The 18,946-nt window shown below is 37.7% G+C and overlaps 1 protein-coding gene across 2 annotated transcripts in view; it reads right to left on the reverse strand.

The window, feature by feature from the left end:
- The window catches only part of galnt18b (UDP-N-acetyl-alpha-D-galactosamine:polypeptide N-acetylgalactosaminyltransferase 18b), a 127,149-nt gene that overhangs the window by 49,436 nt on the left and 58,767 nt on the right, over positions 1–18,946 (reverse strand). For both annotated transcript variants that reach the window (XM_048186268.1, XM_048186269.1), the window contains exons 3-6: positions 18,200–18,366; positions 8,800–8,983; positions 7,007–7,204; positions 6,739–6,853 (exon numbers count right to left, since the gene is read on the reverse strand). In XM_048186268.1, the coding sequence (XP_048042225.1) occupies positions 6,739–6,853; positions 7,007–7,204; positions 8,800–8,983; positions 18,200–18,366 (664 nt within the window). The remainder of the gene's footprint in view (positions 1–6,738; positions 6,854–7,006; positions 7,205–8,799; positions 8,984–18,199; positions 18,367–18,946) is intronic.

An 18,946-nucleotide genomic window follows, 5' to 3' on the forward strand; every position in this document is an offset into this window, starting at 1 on the left:
ACAATATTACAAAAGATTTCTATTTCAAATAAATGTTGTTCTTTTGAACTTTATATTCATCAAAAAAGTACCACAGTTTGCATAAAAAATAATCAGCAAAAAAATAAGATCTATTATTATTAACTGAGAACCAATAATTATGATAATTAAGCAGCAAATCAGCATATTAGAATGATTTCTGAAGGATCATGTGACACTTGGAGTAATGATGCTGAAAATTTAGCTTTGCATCACATGAATAAATTAAAATATATTGAAATAAAAAACAGTTATTTTAAATATTTCACAATATTACTGTTTTTTACTGTATTCTGGATCAAATACATGCAACCTTGGTGAGAATAACAGATTTACAGACTCTTGATCAATTTTACTAAATTACAAATCTAACACTGACATTGATATTTTTATTTCTAGCACAGCAACTGAAATTTAAAGATACTATTTTATGCTACAAAATATTCTTTATGAAAATTAACTAAAATATGTATTCAGCCCCATGTGTCCCGCAGATTAAAACTAAATTCTCAAACACTCGCTAGTGAATCAATTAAAAACCACCACATTTTCTAGCTAAAACCCCATAGGACATTGGGGCTTACAGTTCATAATAAGTCATTATTCAGGTTGTGAGTTTGAAGGGCATCTCTGAAATGAATACTAAAGAGTTATTCTGTGAAGTTAGACATGAAGTAAAACAAATGTATAAGTAAGGAAAACAACACTGAAGTGTTTATAATATCCCAGCAGGCAATGCTGGTTCAATTATAAAGAAATGGAAGCTGAATCAAACCACCCAGACACTGCTTAGAAAAGGCTGCCCTACGAAACTCCTTGCAGGAACAGCAGGAGACTTGTGAGAGCCGCCACATAAAGGACAATGTTCGCTTTGAGAGTTCAGTATCTGAAAACAGAGTAAAGGTGCAGCAGTCGACCATATCTGTATAACACTGGCCTGTATGGGAGAGTGGAACGGAAAAAAGAAATATGTGAAGCAAATGTGCAGTGCAAATCTAACACTGCTCAAATCTAACACCTCAGAAAACACCATACCTTCAGAGAAAGCAATAGTTTTCATGCTGTGGGGCTGCTCTTTATCAGCAGAGACCTAGTTTCGTGTTAAAACAAAATTATGAATGGAAAATATAGGGCTGTACTGCAAGAGATCCTGTTTCATTCTGCTCAGAAAATGGAAACCAAAAATGTCAAGAGAATAACTTTCCAATGTTGGGTTTGTAATTCGGTAAAAGAAAATTTAAGCATCTTTGCAAAGCTAAATCTAACAATTCATATAGACGAATATATATGAAAAAATAGACAGCAAGTAACGGGGGTCCACTGTTGCTGTAATGATGAATAATTTGTTGTTTGTGTTGTGGATATTTAAGAAAAAAGTTTGCTTCGCTTTGTATATTCAGTTTAACAGTCGTGTAACTGAACTGCTCGCAATATTTTTGACACTTAAATTATGTTGTGACGAGCAGGGCGTGCGAGAGCCGTGAGGGAACGGCGCGAGGCCGGTGACGCGAGAGATAATGAGCTCCACCTGCGAGGCGCACCGGCCTTGAGTCTCTCACGGAGGAGCTCCGGAGGCATAAAAGGAGGAGCGACGACAGTGAAGGACGAGAGAGGACCAGGCCTGGACTTTATTTTATGTTTTATTGTGTTCGTGTGGCCGGCAGACGTCCGCGAGGGTCTGCCGGCATTACTTTCGTTTTGTATTTGTTTATTTTGAATTAAAGTTTTGTTGAATGTTCGTCGGTTCCCGCCTCCTTCTTCCCATATTTACGAACTGCGTTACCTATGTTCTAAATTATGAATTGGTCAAATGCTTTTGCAAAACGGTCTGAATCCACTCGCATTTGTTTGGACTGCTCTCTTACTAAATCATCTGAAGTGATTTCTCAGTCAGTAAAACAAATATATGTATCGAGAGAACAATTAGTGCTGTTTTTTTTTGTTGTTTTCCTCTGTGAACAAGCGCTAAATTAATGTCTGACAATTTCATTGCCTTTTGAAATTTTTATAGTCTTCACTCGTTCTGCAGTACTGTTGCTCTCACTGATGGTCTGAAAGGTGCGTAATAGGCTATATATGCTTATTAAAAAACCCTTTGTGCGTACCATCAGATGAAATCCTGCAGATGTCCATGTCCATGCAATAAAATGCACATCCTTGAATGAGCATGGATTTCTAGCGTTTTAACTTGAATTTATCAGGTAATATCTATGGTTTGAGAGGTGGTTTGATTTCTATGGTTGATATATATGGTTTGATTTCAAAGGCAGACAAAATCCGAATTTAAAACAGATTGAATAAAGCTCTCTACGAACTTGACGTGCAATGCCGCGCTGACTGACATATATGCGCATGAATCATGCACATTCTCTGAGCAATATTGTAAGTTACTGCATAATAAATTTTTAACAAGCAGAATAATACAGTCGCAATTAGTGATCGACCGATATTGATTTTTTATAACCGATACCGATTCCGATTATTTGCATGTTTATGTACCTGATAACCGATATGCAGAACCGATATTTATTTACTGTTATACTTCTGTTTTTGACAATTATTGCAACACAAATAAGCTGAACAAACCATTTTATTTATAACAATCACTCCCTCCTTTACGGTGGCCCAGTAGTGCACAACACAACGAAATTAAAAAAGCAAACATAAGTTCACAACACAACGAAATCGAGACACAACACAACAGAATCGAGCCACAACACAACGGAATAAAGCCACAACACAACGAAATCGAGCCACAACACAACGAAATCGAGCCACAACACAACGAAATCGAGCCACAACACAACGGAATCGAGCCACAACACAACGAAATCGAGCCACAACACAACGGAATAAAGCCACAACACAACGGAATCAAGCCACAACACAACGGAAATGCTCCCGACCACTAGGGGGCTCTCAGAGCTCGGTAAAGTTAGTTTTCCTTGCCACTGTTCTATAGAGTCGGCAGTAATATCAATACCACGATTAGTTTAAACAGTATGTAACCACTGCATATCGACATGAAATATTAATTCAATATCACCTACGTGCAAAATAGCTTCATATTTAGGCCTATACTTGTGAATGATTTGACGCGCTACCACGGCGCATGATGAAGGGAACGTCTGCCAATCCCACTAAGTGGTTAAAACGTATAATTTGTATTCATTAAAATTACTTTTAAAATTTAAAAACAGACATGTTCAAATTCCAAAGCTTGTCAGTCTTACCAACAGGAACTAACAACCTTTGGAATTTGAACATGTCTGTTTTTAAATGTTAAAAGTAATTTTAATGAATACAAATTATACGTTTTAACCACTTGGTGGAATTGGTGGATGTTCCCTTTATCATGCGCCGTGGTATCGCGTCAAATCATTCACAAGTATAAATATGAAGCTATTGTGAACGTAGTTGATTTTTAATTAATATACCATGTCGATATACAATGCTTACATACTTAAAACTAATCATGGTATTGATATCTTTGTAAAACTGTCGACTTTATAGAACAGTGGCAAGGAATAGTAATATTACCTAGCTCTGAGAGCCCCCAAGTGGTCGGGAGCATTTCCGTTGTGTTGTGGCTTGATTCCGTTGTGTTGTGGCTTATTCCGTTGTGTTGTGGTTTAATTCCGTTGTGTTGTGGCTTATTCCGTTGTGTTGTGGCTTGATTCCGTTGTGTTGTGGCTTGATTCCGTTGTGTTGTGGCTTATTCCGTTGTGTTGTGGTTTAATTCCGTTGTGTTGTGGCTTATTCCGTTGTGTTGTGGCTTTATTTCGTTGTGTTGTGGCTTGTTTCCGTTGTGTTGTGAACTTATGTTTGCTTTTTTAATTTCGTTGTGTTGTGCACTACTGGGCCACCGTACTCCTTGCATACAAAAAAAAAAAACTTTATATTTATTAACTAAATAATGGTTATGTAGTAAATCAAATGATTATATAATCTAGGGTGTTTAAACGAGATAATCTTGTCAAAAATGTCATGCAGTGGCCGTGCTTGAGGCTTCCTGATCATCAACCCATTCAGGTGCTGAGCAATATGAACGAACTTTTTTTTCCGAGACTATATAAAGTTAAACAGCACTTGTCAATTGGCATTTTATGATCTAAATTTAATCTAACGTTAAATCATGAAATGCCAACTGACAAAGTGCTGTTTGACCATAACTTAATCAATCGCGATCGCGCATGGAGATAATAAATAATTAATTTCCAAAAAAGCGGTAGGCTATATTTATATGTGTATTAGCGAAATAATTGTTATGTAGTAAATGATAATATAATCTAGGGTGTTTAAACAAGATAATCTTGTCAAAAGTTTCATTCAGTCGCTGTGCTTAAGCCTCCTGATCATCCGTCAGTTGCTAAGCAATATGAACGAACTTTTTCTTCTAGACTAATGGTGAGCAAATAAAACAGATAGAGAATTAAATTCAGCGCTTTTATTTTCAACATGCACTCATTCATGTCTGTTTTATTTAATTCATGTAAAGTTACGTTTATTGGGGCAGGACATGACGAATTACACTACGTGACTCAATGAGTTCGTCTCAATTGTTTAGAAACAAGCTGCATAAATTAACTATATCAGGAATTTATGTCTCAGATCTCATTTGTGCATGTCTTTTATGTTAAATAAAGTTGATTAATTAAAGCAAACCAAGTAGAACATATACTTTACCTGTGCACTGAGTTGTTGTTGACTGATCTCCTCAGACGCCCGGGCTGCAATGGCGGAAATCTCAAAACGGCCACAAGATGGCGCCGTAAATCGGCGAATCCGATATTACAAAACCGATACCCGATTATGGAAAAATGCTTAAATATCGGGAAAAATATCGGTAAACAGATACATCGGTCGATCACTAGTCGCAATACACATAGTCTCACTTTTAGCTATGTCTTTTAACTATTATAGTATTTTGAAGAACAAAAACATGAACTTTAACTATTGGCTTTACATCATCAGTTCAGCTGTCACTTTACTTGGCGCGAGGCCCTGTGACGGTTCTCCACGCAGGCGCAGAATGCATGTGCTGAATGACAGTCGGCTGTAGTTCTCTCGGTGTGCTCATGTGCAGGTTTTTTGCCCCGACACAGGCGACGTGAGGCGACAACACAGTCGGCTTTTATCAGTGCTAGTTCTTTGGTGTCGGTTTGGTATGTCCCTACCCTTAACCACCAGATTCTCCTGTCAACCCTCATAATGAAGGGCATCTCAGGAACCGCACTCCAGTGGTTCAAGTCTTAACTCTCAGGCAGGTCCTTCAGAGTGTCGTGGAGGGGTGAGGTGTCTAAGTTGCAACATCTAGCGACTGGAGTGCCTCAGGGCTCAGTGCTTGGACCACTTCTCTTTTCTATCTACATGTCATCACTAGGATCTGTCATTCAGAAAAATGGCTTTTCCAATCAATGCTATGCTGATGACACACAACTCAACCTCTAATTCTAGCCAGATGCTGCTCAGCCTGCTTGACAGGCATTTCTGGCTGGATGAAGGACCACCACCTTCAACTCATCCTTGCTAAGACAGAACTGCTTGTGGTCTCGGCCAACCCAACACTTCATCACAGCTTATCCAATCAGCTAGGTTCGTCAACTATAACTCCCTCCAGGACAGCCAGGAATCTTGGAGTTGTGATTGATGATCAGTTAAACTTCATTGCTAGAACTGCCCGGTCCTGCCTTATACAACATTATGAAGATCAGGCCCTTCCTAACAGAGCATGCTACATAACTCCTTGTCCAAGCTCTTGTTCTGTCCAGACTGGACTGTTGTAATGATCTCTTGGCAGGCCTTCCAGCATGTACTGTCAAACCTCTGCAATTGATTCAGAATGCAGCAGCAAGAGTGGTCTTTAATGTGCCAAAGAGGGCGCACGTCATGCCTCTCTTTATAAATTTGCACTGGCTGCCAATAGCCGCTCACATCAAATTCAATGGTCCGATGTTTGCCTACAGAACAACCACTGGCTCTGCAACACTACCTAAACTCACTACTTCAGACTTATAAGCTTGCATTCTGCAAGTGAAAGGCGCCTTGTGGTGCCATCCCAAAGAGGCACAAAATCACTTTCACGGACCTTTACCTTGACCGTTTCCTTCCTCAACCTGAGCAGCTGAGGCTTTGGCCATTTTCAAGAAATGGCTTAAGATGCATCTTTTTTATCAACACTCGAACCATTAATACTAACACTTACTATTCTATTTCTTTTTGTATTGTTGCCCTGTTGTTGGTTTGATTTCTTCTATAGTTCTCATTTATAAGTCACTTTGGATAAAAGTGTCTGCTAAATGATTAAATATAAAAGTAACTGGAATTTTTTTGGGAAAAAAAAACATTGAAAAATTAATGGCAGACGTTACGGTTATCATGTATTGGTTAGTTAACCAAAATCAAGGGAAAATCAGGGGAAAATAATCTTTAGATTAAAAAATCAATAGATTAATCGATAGAAACAATAATTGTTAGTAGAAGCCATAAGTTCATGCAGTGGCTTGTCTCGCTATACTTCATCTTAAACTATTTTAAGCATTTTATGCATAACAATTACAACCCGATCAAAAGAATGAGTTTTGACAAGGGATACAGTAAATGGTGCCAACTTGAACTATCCTGCCAAGAAAGGAGGGCCATTAGAGTCATTAATCCTTCAAGATTGAATCCATTATCTTCATTACCCCATAGTCTGTACAGAATGATATAGTTTCTCACCCTCACACCCAGCTCCACATTCTCTCCTCCGTAAATCTCCATGCCTTCATCCAGCAGGCCGATCTCTGCAAAGTACTGCCTGTCCACCACAAAGCAGCCAATCAGGGCAGGACTCCTAAAGATTTACATTACATAATTACATTCACTGAATATATATATTTATATCAGACAATTAAATAAACAAATGGGCATTCTCTTAAAAAAATAAATGTCTGGATGGATGGATGGATGGATGGATGTGAATTCCAAAATGTATTGAACAAAATACCTGATTGGAGCAGTGCTGTTGTTCAAGTTCCACCAGGATTTTGGTGGGTTCAGATACCGGCACCACAGTTCCCAGTCAAAGCCCTGAGCAGAGAGTGGGTACTCCTCAATCTCAAATGTGTCATATTTGATATTGTCAAAAGATGGGGATATAATTCTGGTTCTATCTTCTTTGATCCTTTGGAGAATAGGCTCTGCCCTGTAGACATAACAATAAAATCATTTACCACCCAATGAACACGCGTTGTTCCAAAATAAATAAATAAAAGTATGAAACGTGAGCCGGAACAGGCAGTGTGTTCTCAACACGATTAAAAAACAAACAGAGCCTATTCAGTCAGTTCGTCCTCTGTACTATTTTAGGACTGATTCTTTTAGAGAGATGCAAATTGAGCAGTACAGTACAGCTTTAAAATCACATCAAAGCTGATTAAAGGCAGAAAAATTCTGGGTGTTATTCAAATTGCACTGACATATCTGGGTCAGATTGTTATGAGCAAAACCATGGTGTGCCAACTGTAAGATCCAGAAATTCTTTTGATGATGAAGGGCATCTATATGATCTATGTTCTTAAAGAACCAGGAAAGTTAAAAGAATCATTCTTGATATGTCGCCAAAACTGAAAATAAAGCATGAATGAAATTTGAAAGCTATGTTTCCTATGTCTTGTTTAGGACTTTTGGTTCGTGTCCCGAGGGCCATGTTTGTAGTTCGTTGTAGTTTCCCTTGTTGATTAGTCTGAGTGTTCCAGCTGTGTCTTGTTAGCTTGTAACCCCCTTTGTGTATAGGTGCGTTAACGCCATGCCGTAATTCCTGTAATTAGGAGATTTTGATTTGAAAAAAGGTTAGGTGATACGTGTCACATCCACATGGATGGCAGGACCTAAGGTTTCCCAGCAGAACATTGCCCAAAGCATCACATTGCCTCTGCCGGCTTGCCTTCTTCCCATAGTGCATCCTGGTGCCATGTGTTCCCCAGGTAAGCGATGCACACGCACCCGGCCATCCACGTGATGTAAAAGAAAATGTGATTCATCAGACCAGGCCACCTTCTTCCATTGCTCCGTGGTCCAGTTCTGATGTTCACGTGTCCACTGTTGGCACTTTCGGCGGTGGACAGGGGTCAGCATGGGCACCCTGACTGGTCTGCAGCTATGCAGCCCCATACGCAACAAACTGTGATGAACTTTGTATTCTGACACCTTTCTATCAAAACCAGCATTAACTTCTTGAGCAATCTGAGCTACAGTAGCTCGTCTTTTGGATTGGACCACACGGGCCAGCCTTCGCTCTTTGGACCCTACTCTCCGGTCATTTCTGTATCCTCGTCACTTTACAGCTAGAGAGGACTTAAGTTTGTGTGTGTGTGTGTGTGTGTGTGTGTGTATGTGTATATATATATATATATATATATATATATATATATATATATATATATATATATATATAATCAGTACATGTATAGTGCAGAATTCATTTGAACTACTTATAAGGTGTATTTTGTGCTTTCTGGAGCTTGACCTGACATGTTTGCCTTTGCTCTACGGAAAACATTTTTTTTTTTGTTGTTCCACCACAGAAGAAAGAAACTCATTCAGGTTTGGAACAACATGAAGATAAGAGAAAAATTTAGCTTGAAGATTGGATAGGCTGGATTTCTTTTCAAACCTTTTAATGAAAAATGCCTGTCAGTACATGAACAAGAACACTGATGCTTTAGACCATTTCAATTGAAAGAAGCAGTAATTACAGTCTGTCCATGAAGCACTAGGAATAGTTCTCATATCACCCACCAGCCAGTGTTGAACTCTACGTGGGCGTCAAACAGGGCCACCACAGGGGCAGAGGCAGCTCTCCAGCCACTCACACGTGAGCGGATCAGCCCCTCCTGCTTACTGTGCCGCACCACTTTAATGAAACCGGGCTGCTTGGCGTTGGTCTCCTTCACAAAGTCCTGTAATTTCTCCTTTAACTCGTCTGGAAGGAAGAGAGAGACAAAGAGAGACAGAGATAGAGAGAGAGGGAGAGAGAGGAAGAGCTGTAACATTACAATGCCTCCTGGAGGACTATCCTCATTATCCCTGGACACAGCAAAGAGGATGTTGTTTCTGTGTTTGTGTGTGTGTGTCAATATGGACTCATGGGTCTGCCAATCTTGTTAACTTTAACTGAGAAGCGGTTCTGAAGCAAGATGTGGAACTGAATGTGATGCTTGAGTAAAATGCTTTGCTCTCACACTAAAAAATACAACATACAAAGTTCATCACACCTGACATTGCTCCCTTCAGTATCTAAACAATGTACTGTATGTACATAGATATAAACAAAATAAAAGATCTGGTGACCAATTATTATTAATTAATTATTAATTAATACTATTATTATTATTATTATTATTATATTACTGGTGCTCATTTATGAATAATGGTTCTTATTATTATCAATGCTGCTTAATATTTTTTGTCATATATTTTGTCAATATTTCACTATGTCAACATCTACAATATTGATAAAACTTTAACAATCTGGCAAAAAGTCAAAATGAAGGTGCCTCACATGAATATATAATGCAATCCGAGACGTAGTGCCATTAAGTTTTCATTGTGGTCCTCTCATGTGTTACGCTTCACTGTTAAATTGAATTCCTGTGATTTATTTTTAATTTCACCTTTTTCTCACACTCAGAGAAGAAACTAGAAGAAGAGAGGGTGAGATCTTGAAGAGACGGGATAAAGACAGACACTTTCACATTCCATACAATGTATTCATTACTGTATTTCAGAAATTGCTGGTGTTCAGACCGCAATGAATCTACTTTCAAATGTACTTCTCTAGATATAACATTTTTGAGATCTCAATCTACGTGAGAAACTTCCAATGACATTTGAATATGTGCCTTAGCAACGCCAAGTATGTGAATAAGGTAATTATTTAGTACTATACGTAAAAAAAATAAAAAAATAAAATCATGGTAATGCACCTGACAGCATCTCTGTATCATGGTACCACCACCACGTTACTTTTTGGTAAGAGTTTGTGTAGTTTACCCAGTCCACAGCCTAATCTTCTTATTCCCTGTTTGCTGAGGCTAAATTGACTTTCTATCAAGTTTGCATGACAAACATGTTTGATGATTTTGCAGATGGTGTAGCCACAGGACAGGGAGAAAATTAATTACACCAACTCAATTATCTGTTGCTGTTAAAACAAATAAATGAACACAAAGACTTCAAAAAATAAAACACATCCAGACACGGCCCAGTGGAACACAAAGGTTTTTAAAAACCTTTTAAAGACGTAATATAGTGAAATGGCTCATCATCTCTTTGAGTAGAAATTTAGTTTCTGAACATGGCAGGATTTATTTTGTTTCATTTTATTTATTTATTTTTTGGCACAGTCCCCCAAACCCTTCACCTGCAAGTTCTTATAACTACAAGTCATGACATCAGTCCTGCTATGGCAATTTACAGAAAAAAAAAGCTATTAAAATGACTACTGTAAAACCTGTTAATTGGTTAACTGTAATTTCATTTTCAAATAAGAACGTTGATGGTGCGTCATGGCATTAACGCTATGGGAATGCTTCCATGTGAGCGTGGCCTCGATACGGTTTTAACCAGAAGCTCCCAGGTCCTTCAGCGTTGATTTGTTTTACTCTGTTCAACAAGCGTCTGTGCTAGTGTTGCACAGCCTTGATGGGTAGGTATCCCCCCTCAGCTTGATGACGTTGGTATTGCTGTTCCTATAGCGCTAACGCCATGACACAGTGTCGAAGTTCCTATTCAAAAGGGACTTTGTACATTTGTAACCTGGTTCCCTGAGAAGGAACGATATGTTGCATTGCGTTGCCATGCCTTGGGGCATGCTTGAAGGCACCTTCCTTCACACAACAGAATCTGATGGCATGATTTTCATTCATAGCTTTGGTGACATGCTACGTAGCTACCACACACCAGCCAATCCAGTATTGGCATGTTTGCACACATGCTTCAGACACCGGCTCACAAATATGAAGAAAGACTGACAAACTAAAGGTCTGTAAGCAATCTTATTGGATTTTTGAGGAGACATTTTAATTAAGTTCTTGGTGTTAAAATTACTTCAACTGATCTTCAGTGTCTTTCCTTCTGCTGAGATAAGCAAATGTTTTTGTAGGGTTGGGTGACACCTAGGAATTGACTCTCTTTTAATGTATAAGTTGGAATTTGAATTGTATTGGCCATTGCAGTATAGTATAGATCTTTCTGTCTGACCACCCATCCACCCATCCATCCATCCATCCATCCATCCATCCATCCATCCATCCACCCATCCACCCATCCATCCATCCACCCATCCATCCATCCATCCATCCATCCATCCATCCATCCATCCATCCATCCACCCACCCACCCATCATCCATCCATCCATCCATCCATCCATCCATCCATCCATCTATCCATCACGCCAGCCAATCGAGTATTGACGTTTGCACACATGCTTCAGACACCGGCTCACGCATAAGCATTCCCATACGCCATGACGCAGCATCTCGTTCCCGCTCAGGGAACCGGGTTACATGCATAACCTGAGACGTTACCATACCACACACAGGGAAGAACTGCAAATGGTTTAACATTGCATTATATGTAATTTTACTGTAAAATGTTGCTGTCAATTTTGCTTTTTTTAAAGTACTATGAATTACCTTATAATTTACAGTGAAAATCATTTCAGTTTTTTTGTTAGTTCAAGTAGATTAGTATATTAACTTTATATCAGTTATCAGTTGCAAAATAGAATGCTATCCCATAATACCTGAAATATTATTTCTTTTGAATTTCTGCCAACCAGAATATTTTCAGGTATTTTTAGGGGCATATGTGAAGAATGAAATCTCTGATAGAAAGAGATGGTGCTGTGAACTAAGTATGTTCTTCAGACACATGATTCCAGTGTAGGTGATGATTGACTCAACTTGTAATATCGGCCAATTGCAGTGATTGTTATCTGACAGTTGTTTTTCTCTATTTTCTTGCCCTTAATGAACATAACACTGGCCACAGGTATGACAAAAGCTAAAGGTCACTTATTTTTGCCACAATCCAATTCACCTTGCCCTTGAGTGGGATGTTGTGTTCAGCCAGGCTCATGCCTATAGAGTTTATCCTTGAGCGAACGGTGTCCCTCATCGATCACTGAGATTGTGGAATTGCACGAGTAAACGTGAACAGAATGTCTCTTTCAAAAGCCAGAAAACATTGGATATGAACAGCTTGTGGCTCGACAAATTGCTCTAATGCTTTACCCCCGCCTGCAAATATGAGTTTTATGATTGAACCGGGAGACGCTAAACGAAATCTGTTTTCTGATTTTATTTGACAGCAAAAATTCTCCCTTTATCTTCAACCTCACCAAAAACTTTCTTCAAAGCTTATTAGAGCAGAACTTTCATCTCTGTCAAAAATGACTGATTAACAAAATGAACAAATAGCTATTGATTGGGGGGAAAAAATGGTGAAGACTTGTAATGGTTTATGTAGATCATAATAAAACAAAGCATAGCAGGTCCATTATCACAGAGTTGTTCATGACTGAAAGCATCAATCTTTCATCACCATTATCTCAAGTGCACTTCTTGTTTCAGTCGATACAAAACACTAAGCTTGTCTGAATCTACAACTACTATCCATTGTAATATGAAGGAAGACTGACAAGCTAAAGGTCTGTAAGCAATCTTATTGGGTATCGAAGCTTTTGATGAGATATTTTAATAAAGTTGTTGGTGTTAAAGTGACTTAACGTGATCTTCAGTGTCTTTGCCTCTGCTGAGATAAGCAAATGTTTTTGTAGAGTTGGGTGAAACCTAAGAATTGACTCTCTTTTAACTTATACATTGAAATTTGAATTACATCTCCATCCATCCATCCATCCATACATCCATCCATCCATCCATCGTTTTCTCTGTCCACACCTAGTTGAATAACAAGATTTCAGTACATGGAAATGACATACATTGAGTTTCAAACTCCATTGTTTCCTCCTTCTTATATAAATCTCATTTGTTTAAAAGACCTCCGAAGAACAGGCGAATCTCAACATAACACCGACTGTTACGTAACATTAATATGTACGCCCCCAATTTTTGCATATGCCAGCCCATGTTCCCAACATTATGAAAGGCATTTGACAAGGGCAGCCAGTAACGTCTGGATCTGTGCACAGCCGAATCATCAGACTAGGTAAGCAAGCAATAACAACAGCGAAAAATGGCAGATGGAGCAATAATAACTGACATGATCCATGATTACATTATATTTTTAGTGATATTTGTAAATTGTCTTTCTAAATGTTTTGTTAGCATGTTGCTAATGTACTGTTAAATGTGGTTAAAGTTACCATCGTTTCTTACTGTATTCACGGAGACTAGAGAGCTGTCACTATTTTCATTTTTAAACACTTGCAGTCTGTATAATTCATAAACACAACTTCATTCTTTATAAATCTCTCCAACAGTGTGTAATGTTAGCTTTAGCCACGGAGCACCATCAAACTCATTCAGAATCAAATGTAAACATCCAAATAAATACTATACTCACATAATCCGAAGCATGCATGCAGTATGCATGACGAACATTTTGTAAAGATCCATTTGAGGGTTATATTAGCTGTGTGAACTTTGTAAATGCACTGTATTATAGAGTCACGAGCTCGATGGGCAGCCCTGAATCGGTGCATAGTTAAAGATGCCTCAAAATAGGCAGTTAAAAAAATTCATTTAAAAAAATCTATGGGGTATTTTGAGCTGAAACTTCACAGACACATTCAGGGGACACCTTAGACTTATATTACATCTTGTAAAAAAACGTTCGATGGCACCTTTAATGGACATCCTGTCTTGTCTGTCAATCTTATAGAGACCTATTGGTATGAACGTTTGTTCAAGTTCTCTGATGAAACCTGGTTTGCCTCTTAGAAGATGTCCTTATTTTCCCTGGTCTTACAAAGTGAATAATTCAATCTTTGTGTATGTCAATATGGACTCCTGGAGCTGGGACAGCTAAGCTGTATTGAACTGAATGTGAAGCTCTTACCAATATAATACAACATTCATGAAATCAATTCAACATTCCTTCTAACAGCTCAAAACCCACAATGCCCAGCCAGAACAGCTTTACAGAAAAGCACTGTGGCAGTTCCTTTGGCTGCATGTACAGCTGGTTAACAAACATCTCAGGGACAGCGATAGACTACGCGTGTAAACGTGGTCTGTAATTTCTTTGAAATGATCACTCAAATAATATTTTGATATAATCAGAAAATTGTGGAAATGTTTTGGCCCTTTTTAGCCTTTTTGACACATAAAGTGACACTTTGACATATGCAGTCATGTAATCTGAGACTCTCATGCTTTTTCACTAACTGAAAAACAATTCTCATCGATTTCTATACTTTTGAAATGTACTATGTAAATGTAACACTGTAAAAAGACAATGCTAATCAGTCTCGTTTTTCATTAAAAACATCTATAATAATAAATAACCTTAAAGGGGGACCTATTATTCCAACTTTTTACAAGAAGTAATACTGTATTAGTCGGGCGAAGGGCGGAGCTTTAACAGCTCGCGATTCAGTTCCTCAACAACAACAAAGCTGGAGAATCTCACGCAGCCAAAATGAGGATTGTCAGTAACGGTGTTCAGCCTTACATTGTTCAAACCGGAGTCGACACTGATGGAGAGACTCAGGAAGAAGTTACAACTTTTAGAATGAAACTGGACGTTTCTGAATGGTTAGTGGATACATTTGTGTAGTTGCTGTGGAGTTGATTCAGCTCATCGACTAGCATATGTCGTCATGTTAAAAAAAATAAATAAATAAAAAATAAAATAAAAAATGACATTTGACATTTGACATTTTGCTGGTGTCATTCCATCCAGTGTGTCAGGACATAGTGTGTCTGCTGAAACTGATTTAGTTTTGTCATTACGGCTTGAATTGGTAGTTTTATCGCCTCTAACTGTCGTCACCCCCACAGCTCTGTGGAGGCTGCCAGGTCCTTTCAGTTGTGAGTATCTCTCGGCATCACTTCCTAATACGAGAGCCACTCCTGGGTTCAGCTTACACTATTTTATAGTGCTACACACACAATAACTGACATGAAGAGAAAGAGGATAAAGTGACCTAGGTGATTCCTCACTAATTGTACCATTTTGAGAACCAGTGGCCCACTCTTTTAGCTGGAATAATCTTGTGAATTCTGACAGCCTTATCTTTACATTCCTAGATGAGGGTCGTGAAAGCGGCCACTCAACATGAGACTTTATGTCAACAGTGGGACCAACAGAGAATCTGTCAACCTTCAGTGAAGGCCAAAGAAAATTTAATCTCGCTCTCCTCAAAACCTGAGAATGAGCTGACAAAATGCCCCCTCAGCTGACAACTGATGAATAACCACCAGATCATTAGAGAGAGAGAGAGACTTAGACTTACACTGCATAAAAATAAAAATTAAAGTAAAAATAACAGTAAAAATATCTAAACATCCTTCAAAATAAATTTTCTTGAGAAGCAAAATTGCATAATTTATTTAGATGTATTTTCAGAGAATATATCATCAAATAAGTACATGTATTATTGTAGATAATTGTGAATTCAAAAATTAAGCATAATTAAGACAAAAATTAAAGATAAATTTACTTTTTATGAGAATATGTATTAAATTAAAGGGGACATATCATGAAAATCGGACTTTTTCCATGTTTAAGCACTATAATCGGGTCTCCGGTGCATATACCAACCCAGAAAACGTGAAAAAGGACAACCCAGTAACTTTGTTTTGGCAAGCCTTTCTCTGCAAGCATGTGATAAAATGAGCCGCTTAGATTTCGCTTCCCTCGTGACGTAGGAAATTATATTATAATATTACCGCCCCTTAATCTGCATGTTTCCACCCACGGCACTGCCATTTTGTTTTCTCAAGTGAAAACGGAGTACCAGTTCTAACGCCATGATAAAAGTTCGACCAAAGCATGCTAACTGTTCTGTCGTTGGCTGCACATATGAGCAGAGAACACTATTTAAAGTCTGGATTTGGAAACGTCCAGTTTCATTCTAAAAGTTGTAACTTCTTCCTGAGTCTCTCCATCAGTGTCGACTCCGGTTTGAACAATGTAAGGCTGAACACCGTTACTGACAATCCTCATTTTGGCTGCGTGAGATTCTCCAGCTTTGTTGTTGTTGAGCTGTTAAAGCTCCGCCCTCTTCTGGAAAGGGGGCGGGAGCAGCAGCTCATTTGCATTTAAAGGGACACACACAAAAACGGCATGTTTTTGCTCACACCTAAATAGGGGCAAATTTGAAGCTATAATAAATGATCTGTGGGGGATTTTGAGCTGAAACTTCACAGACACATTCTGAGGACACCAGAGACTTATATTACATCTTGTGAAAGGGGCATAATAGGTCCCCTTTAAAGATTATGTTTATTAACACACTTTAGGTATTTTTTTTAAAAAGTGCACTTTGTAATAAAATCATATTAAGAGTTATACTTCAAAGTACATTTTAAATCAATGCTCAAATAACCTTTTGCCATGTTTTAAAGTAGTACACTTATTTTGCAGTGTAAAGCACATGCAAATTACTTGATTATAATTTTAACTGTAGTGTGTTATTTGATATTACATTTAAAGTAGATTTTAGTTAACTTTAAAGACTTGCCAGTACTTTTGGCAGTATACTTATAGCTCAAAGTTTTCATTTATAGTTCAAAATTTTCATTTATTTGCAATTAACACGGAATTAAGCATCTGAAAACATTAGATTAAGTTCACACTTAAGTATATTACCTACATAAGTATTCTTTTTAAACATATGCTAAATGTACTTTTCTTGAGTGTTGGGGGTAACGCATTATAAGTAACTTAAGTTACGTAATCAGATTACTTTTTTCAAGTAACTAGTAAAGTAACAATATTTATACATTTACAACAAAATATCCGAGTTACTTTTTCAAATAAGTAATGCAAGTTACTGATGACTCTTTAAATGGGAAAATGACTAAAGACTCTCCTGTCCTCATGTTGAGAGAAATTGGGAGTAAGTGTAGAGTCGTGTGCGCTGTGTGAACATGATGGTTGTTGTAGTTCTAGACTAAAATTGAGCATGCACTCATCTCACTTACACAAAAACAGATTGACGCTAATTTGCATTTCCTTCAGGCTGAGGCTTATTCATTTCACTTTTGGTGTGAAAGGGTCTTAACATTTGCCAAAAATATAACTTTTTTTTGTTATTAAAAACAAGCAAGTTCAGCCCAGGTGAGGAAAAGTAACACAAAAGTAACGCAAGGCATTACTTTTCATAGAAAAGTAACTTAGTTACTTTTTTTAGGGAGTAACACAATATTGTAACACATTACTTTTAAAAGTAACTTTCCCCAAAAAAGTAACTTGTTTTCCTCAAGGTATAATATCCAAAGATAGTCAAAGCTTATTATGTTCCTGCAAAACAAGAATAAAGCAGCCAGGGAGCAACGGTTTGGGGCTGTATGGATGAACATCAACATATGTGGATGCTGAACAAGTTTTTAACCACTGAAAGTGGCAATTTAGATATATTATATTAAAATTTAATATAATTCAACTTATTTATAAATTGGGAAATGATGTTCATAACATTGCTGAAATTAACACTTATTTCACACAATATTAACTTAAAATAATTGGACAATTGACAAAAAAAAAAAAATAATGCAATAATGAGCAAGAAGCCTATAATATGCTTCCATTAAAGGCTAGCAAACAAATCCACTAAATGCATCATTAGTCCAGAACATGAGGCACATGGTGTCGGGGAAACAATATTAGGTTTAATCTTCCTGGGGTAAATATTTCTCAGTTTTCAGCTGATTAGTATTCTTTCACCAATCACTTTAATCCAATGATCAGAGCTGCTAATTAAGGAGACGGAAGGGTTAGATTAAAGACAGAATGTTGAGAAGCCATACAGCGGTAATTATTAAGACTATAAGCCCAACACTGAGAACCAGCCAGTCCAACACAAGAGAAAACTAAAATGAAATGCATGTGGTTTCTGCTGCTTTGTTCCAGTCTCACAGGAAGTAGCTTCACTAATGCTTCTCATTAATGGCAAACATAATACAATCAACAAATATGTTAAGCGTTTTGTGCTGTGTGTAAACCTACCGTTATTGCTGTTGTCATCTACCAGTATGATCTCTTTGAGCAGGTGGTGGGGGGTTCGGTTCATGGCCGAATGGATGGAGCGCAGAATGACTGAGAGTGCCTCATTCACAAAGATGAAGACTATACTAACCTGCGGGAGGTTGGATGGGTAAGACATGTTTTTGCACCTGCAGGAACAGACAAAACACAAATGTTAATATGTGAAGGCATTTCCAAGAAAAGGGTACAAATATGTGTCCTTTTAGTTTTTAAAACACAAATCCCATGTAAGATTTGTTAAAGTATTACTAAAATGAACCAATGTATTTATACACAACTTAAAATGTTGTTTTTGGCCAGTCTCATCTTAGAGGTCTTGACTTTCTCAACTGTATCCAGCAATTCAAATTATTTATAAACCCGATTCCAAAAAAGTTGGGACACTGTACAAATTGTGAATAAAAAAGGAATGCAATAATTTACAAATCTCATAAACTTATATTTTATTCACAATAGAATATAGATAACATATAAAATGTTGAAAGTGAGACATTTTTAAATGTCATGCCAAATATTGGCTCATTTTAGATTTCATGAGAGCTACACATTCCAAAAAAGTTGGGACAGGTAGCAATAAGAGGCCGGAAAAGTTAAATGTACATATAAGGAACAGCTGGAGGACCAATTTGCAACTTATTAGGTCAATTGGCAACATGATTGGGTATAAAAAGAGCCTCTCAGAGTGGCAGTGTCTCTCAGAAGTCAAGA

The sequence above is a fragment of the Megalobrama amblycephala genome, linkage group LG3 (assembly GCF_018812025.1).
Source record: "Megalobrama amblycephala isolate DHTTF-2021 linkage group LG3, ASM1881202v1, whole genome shotgun sequence".
Lineage (NCBI taxonomy): Eukaryota > Metazoa > Chordata > Actinopteri > Cypriniformes > Xenocyprididae > Megalobrama > Megalobrama amblycephala.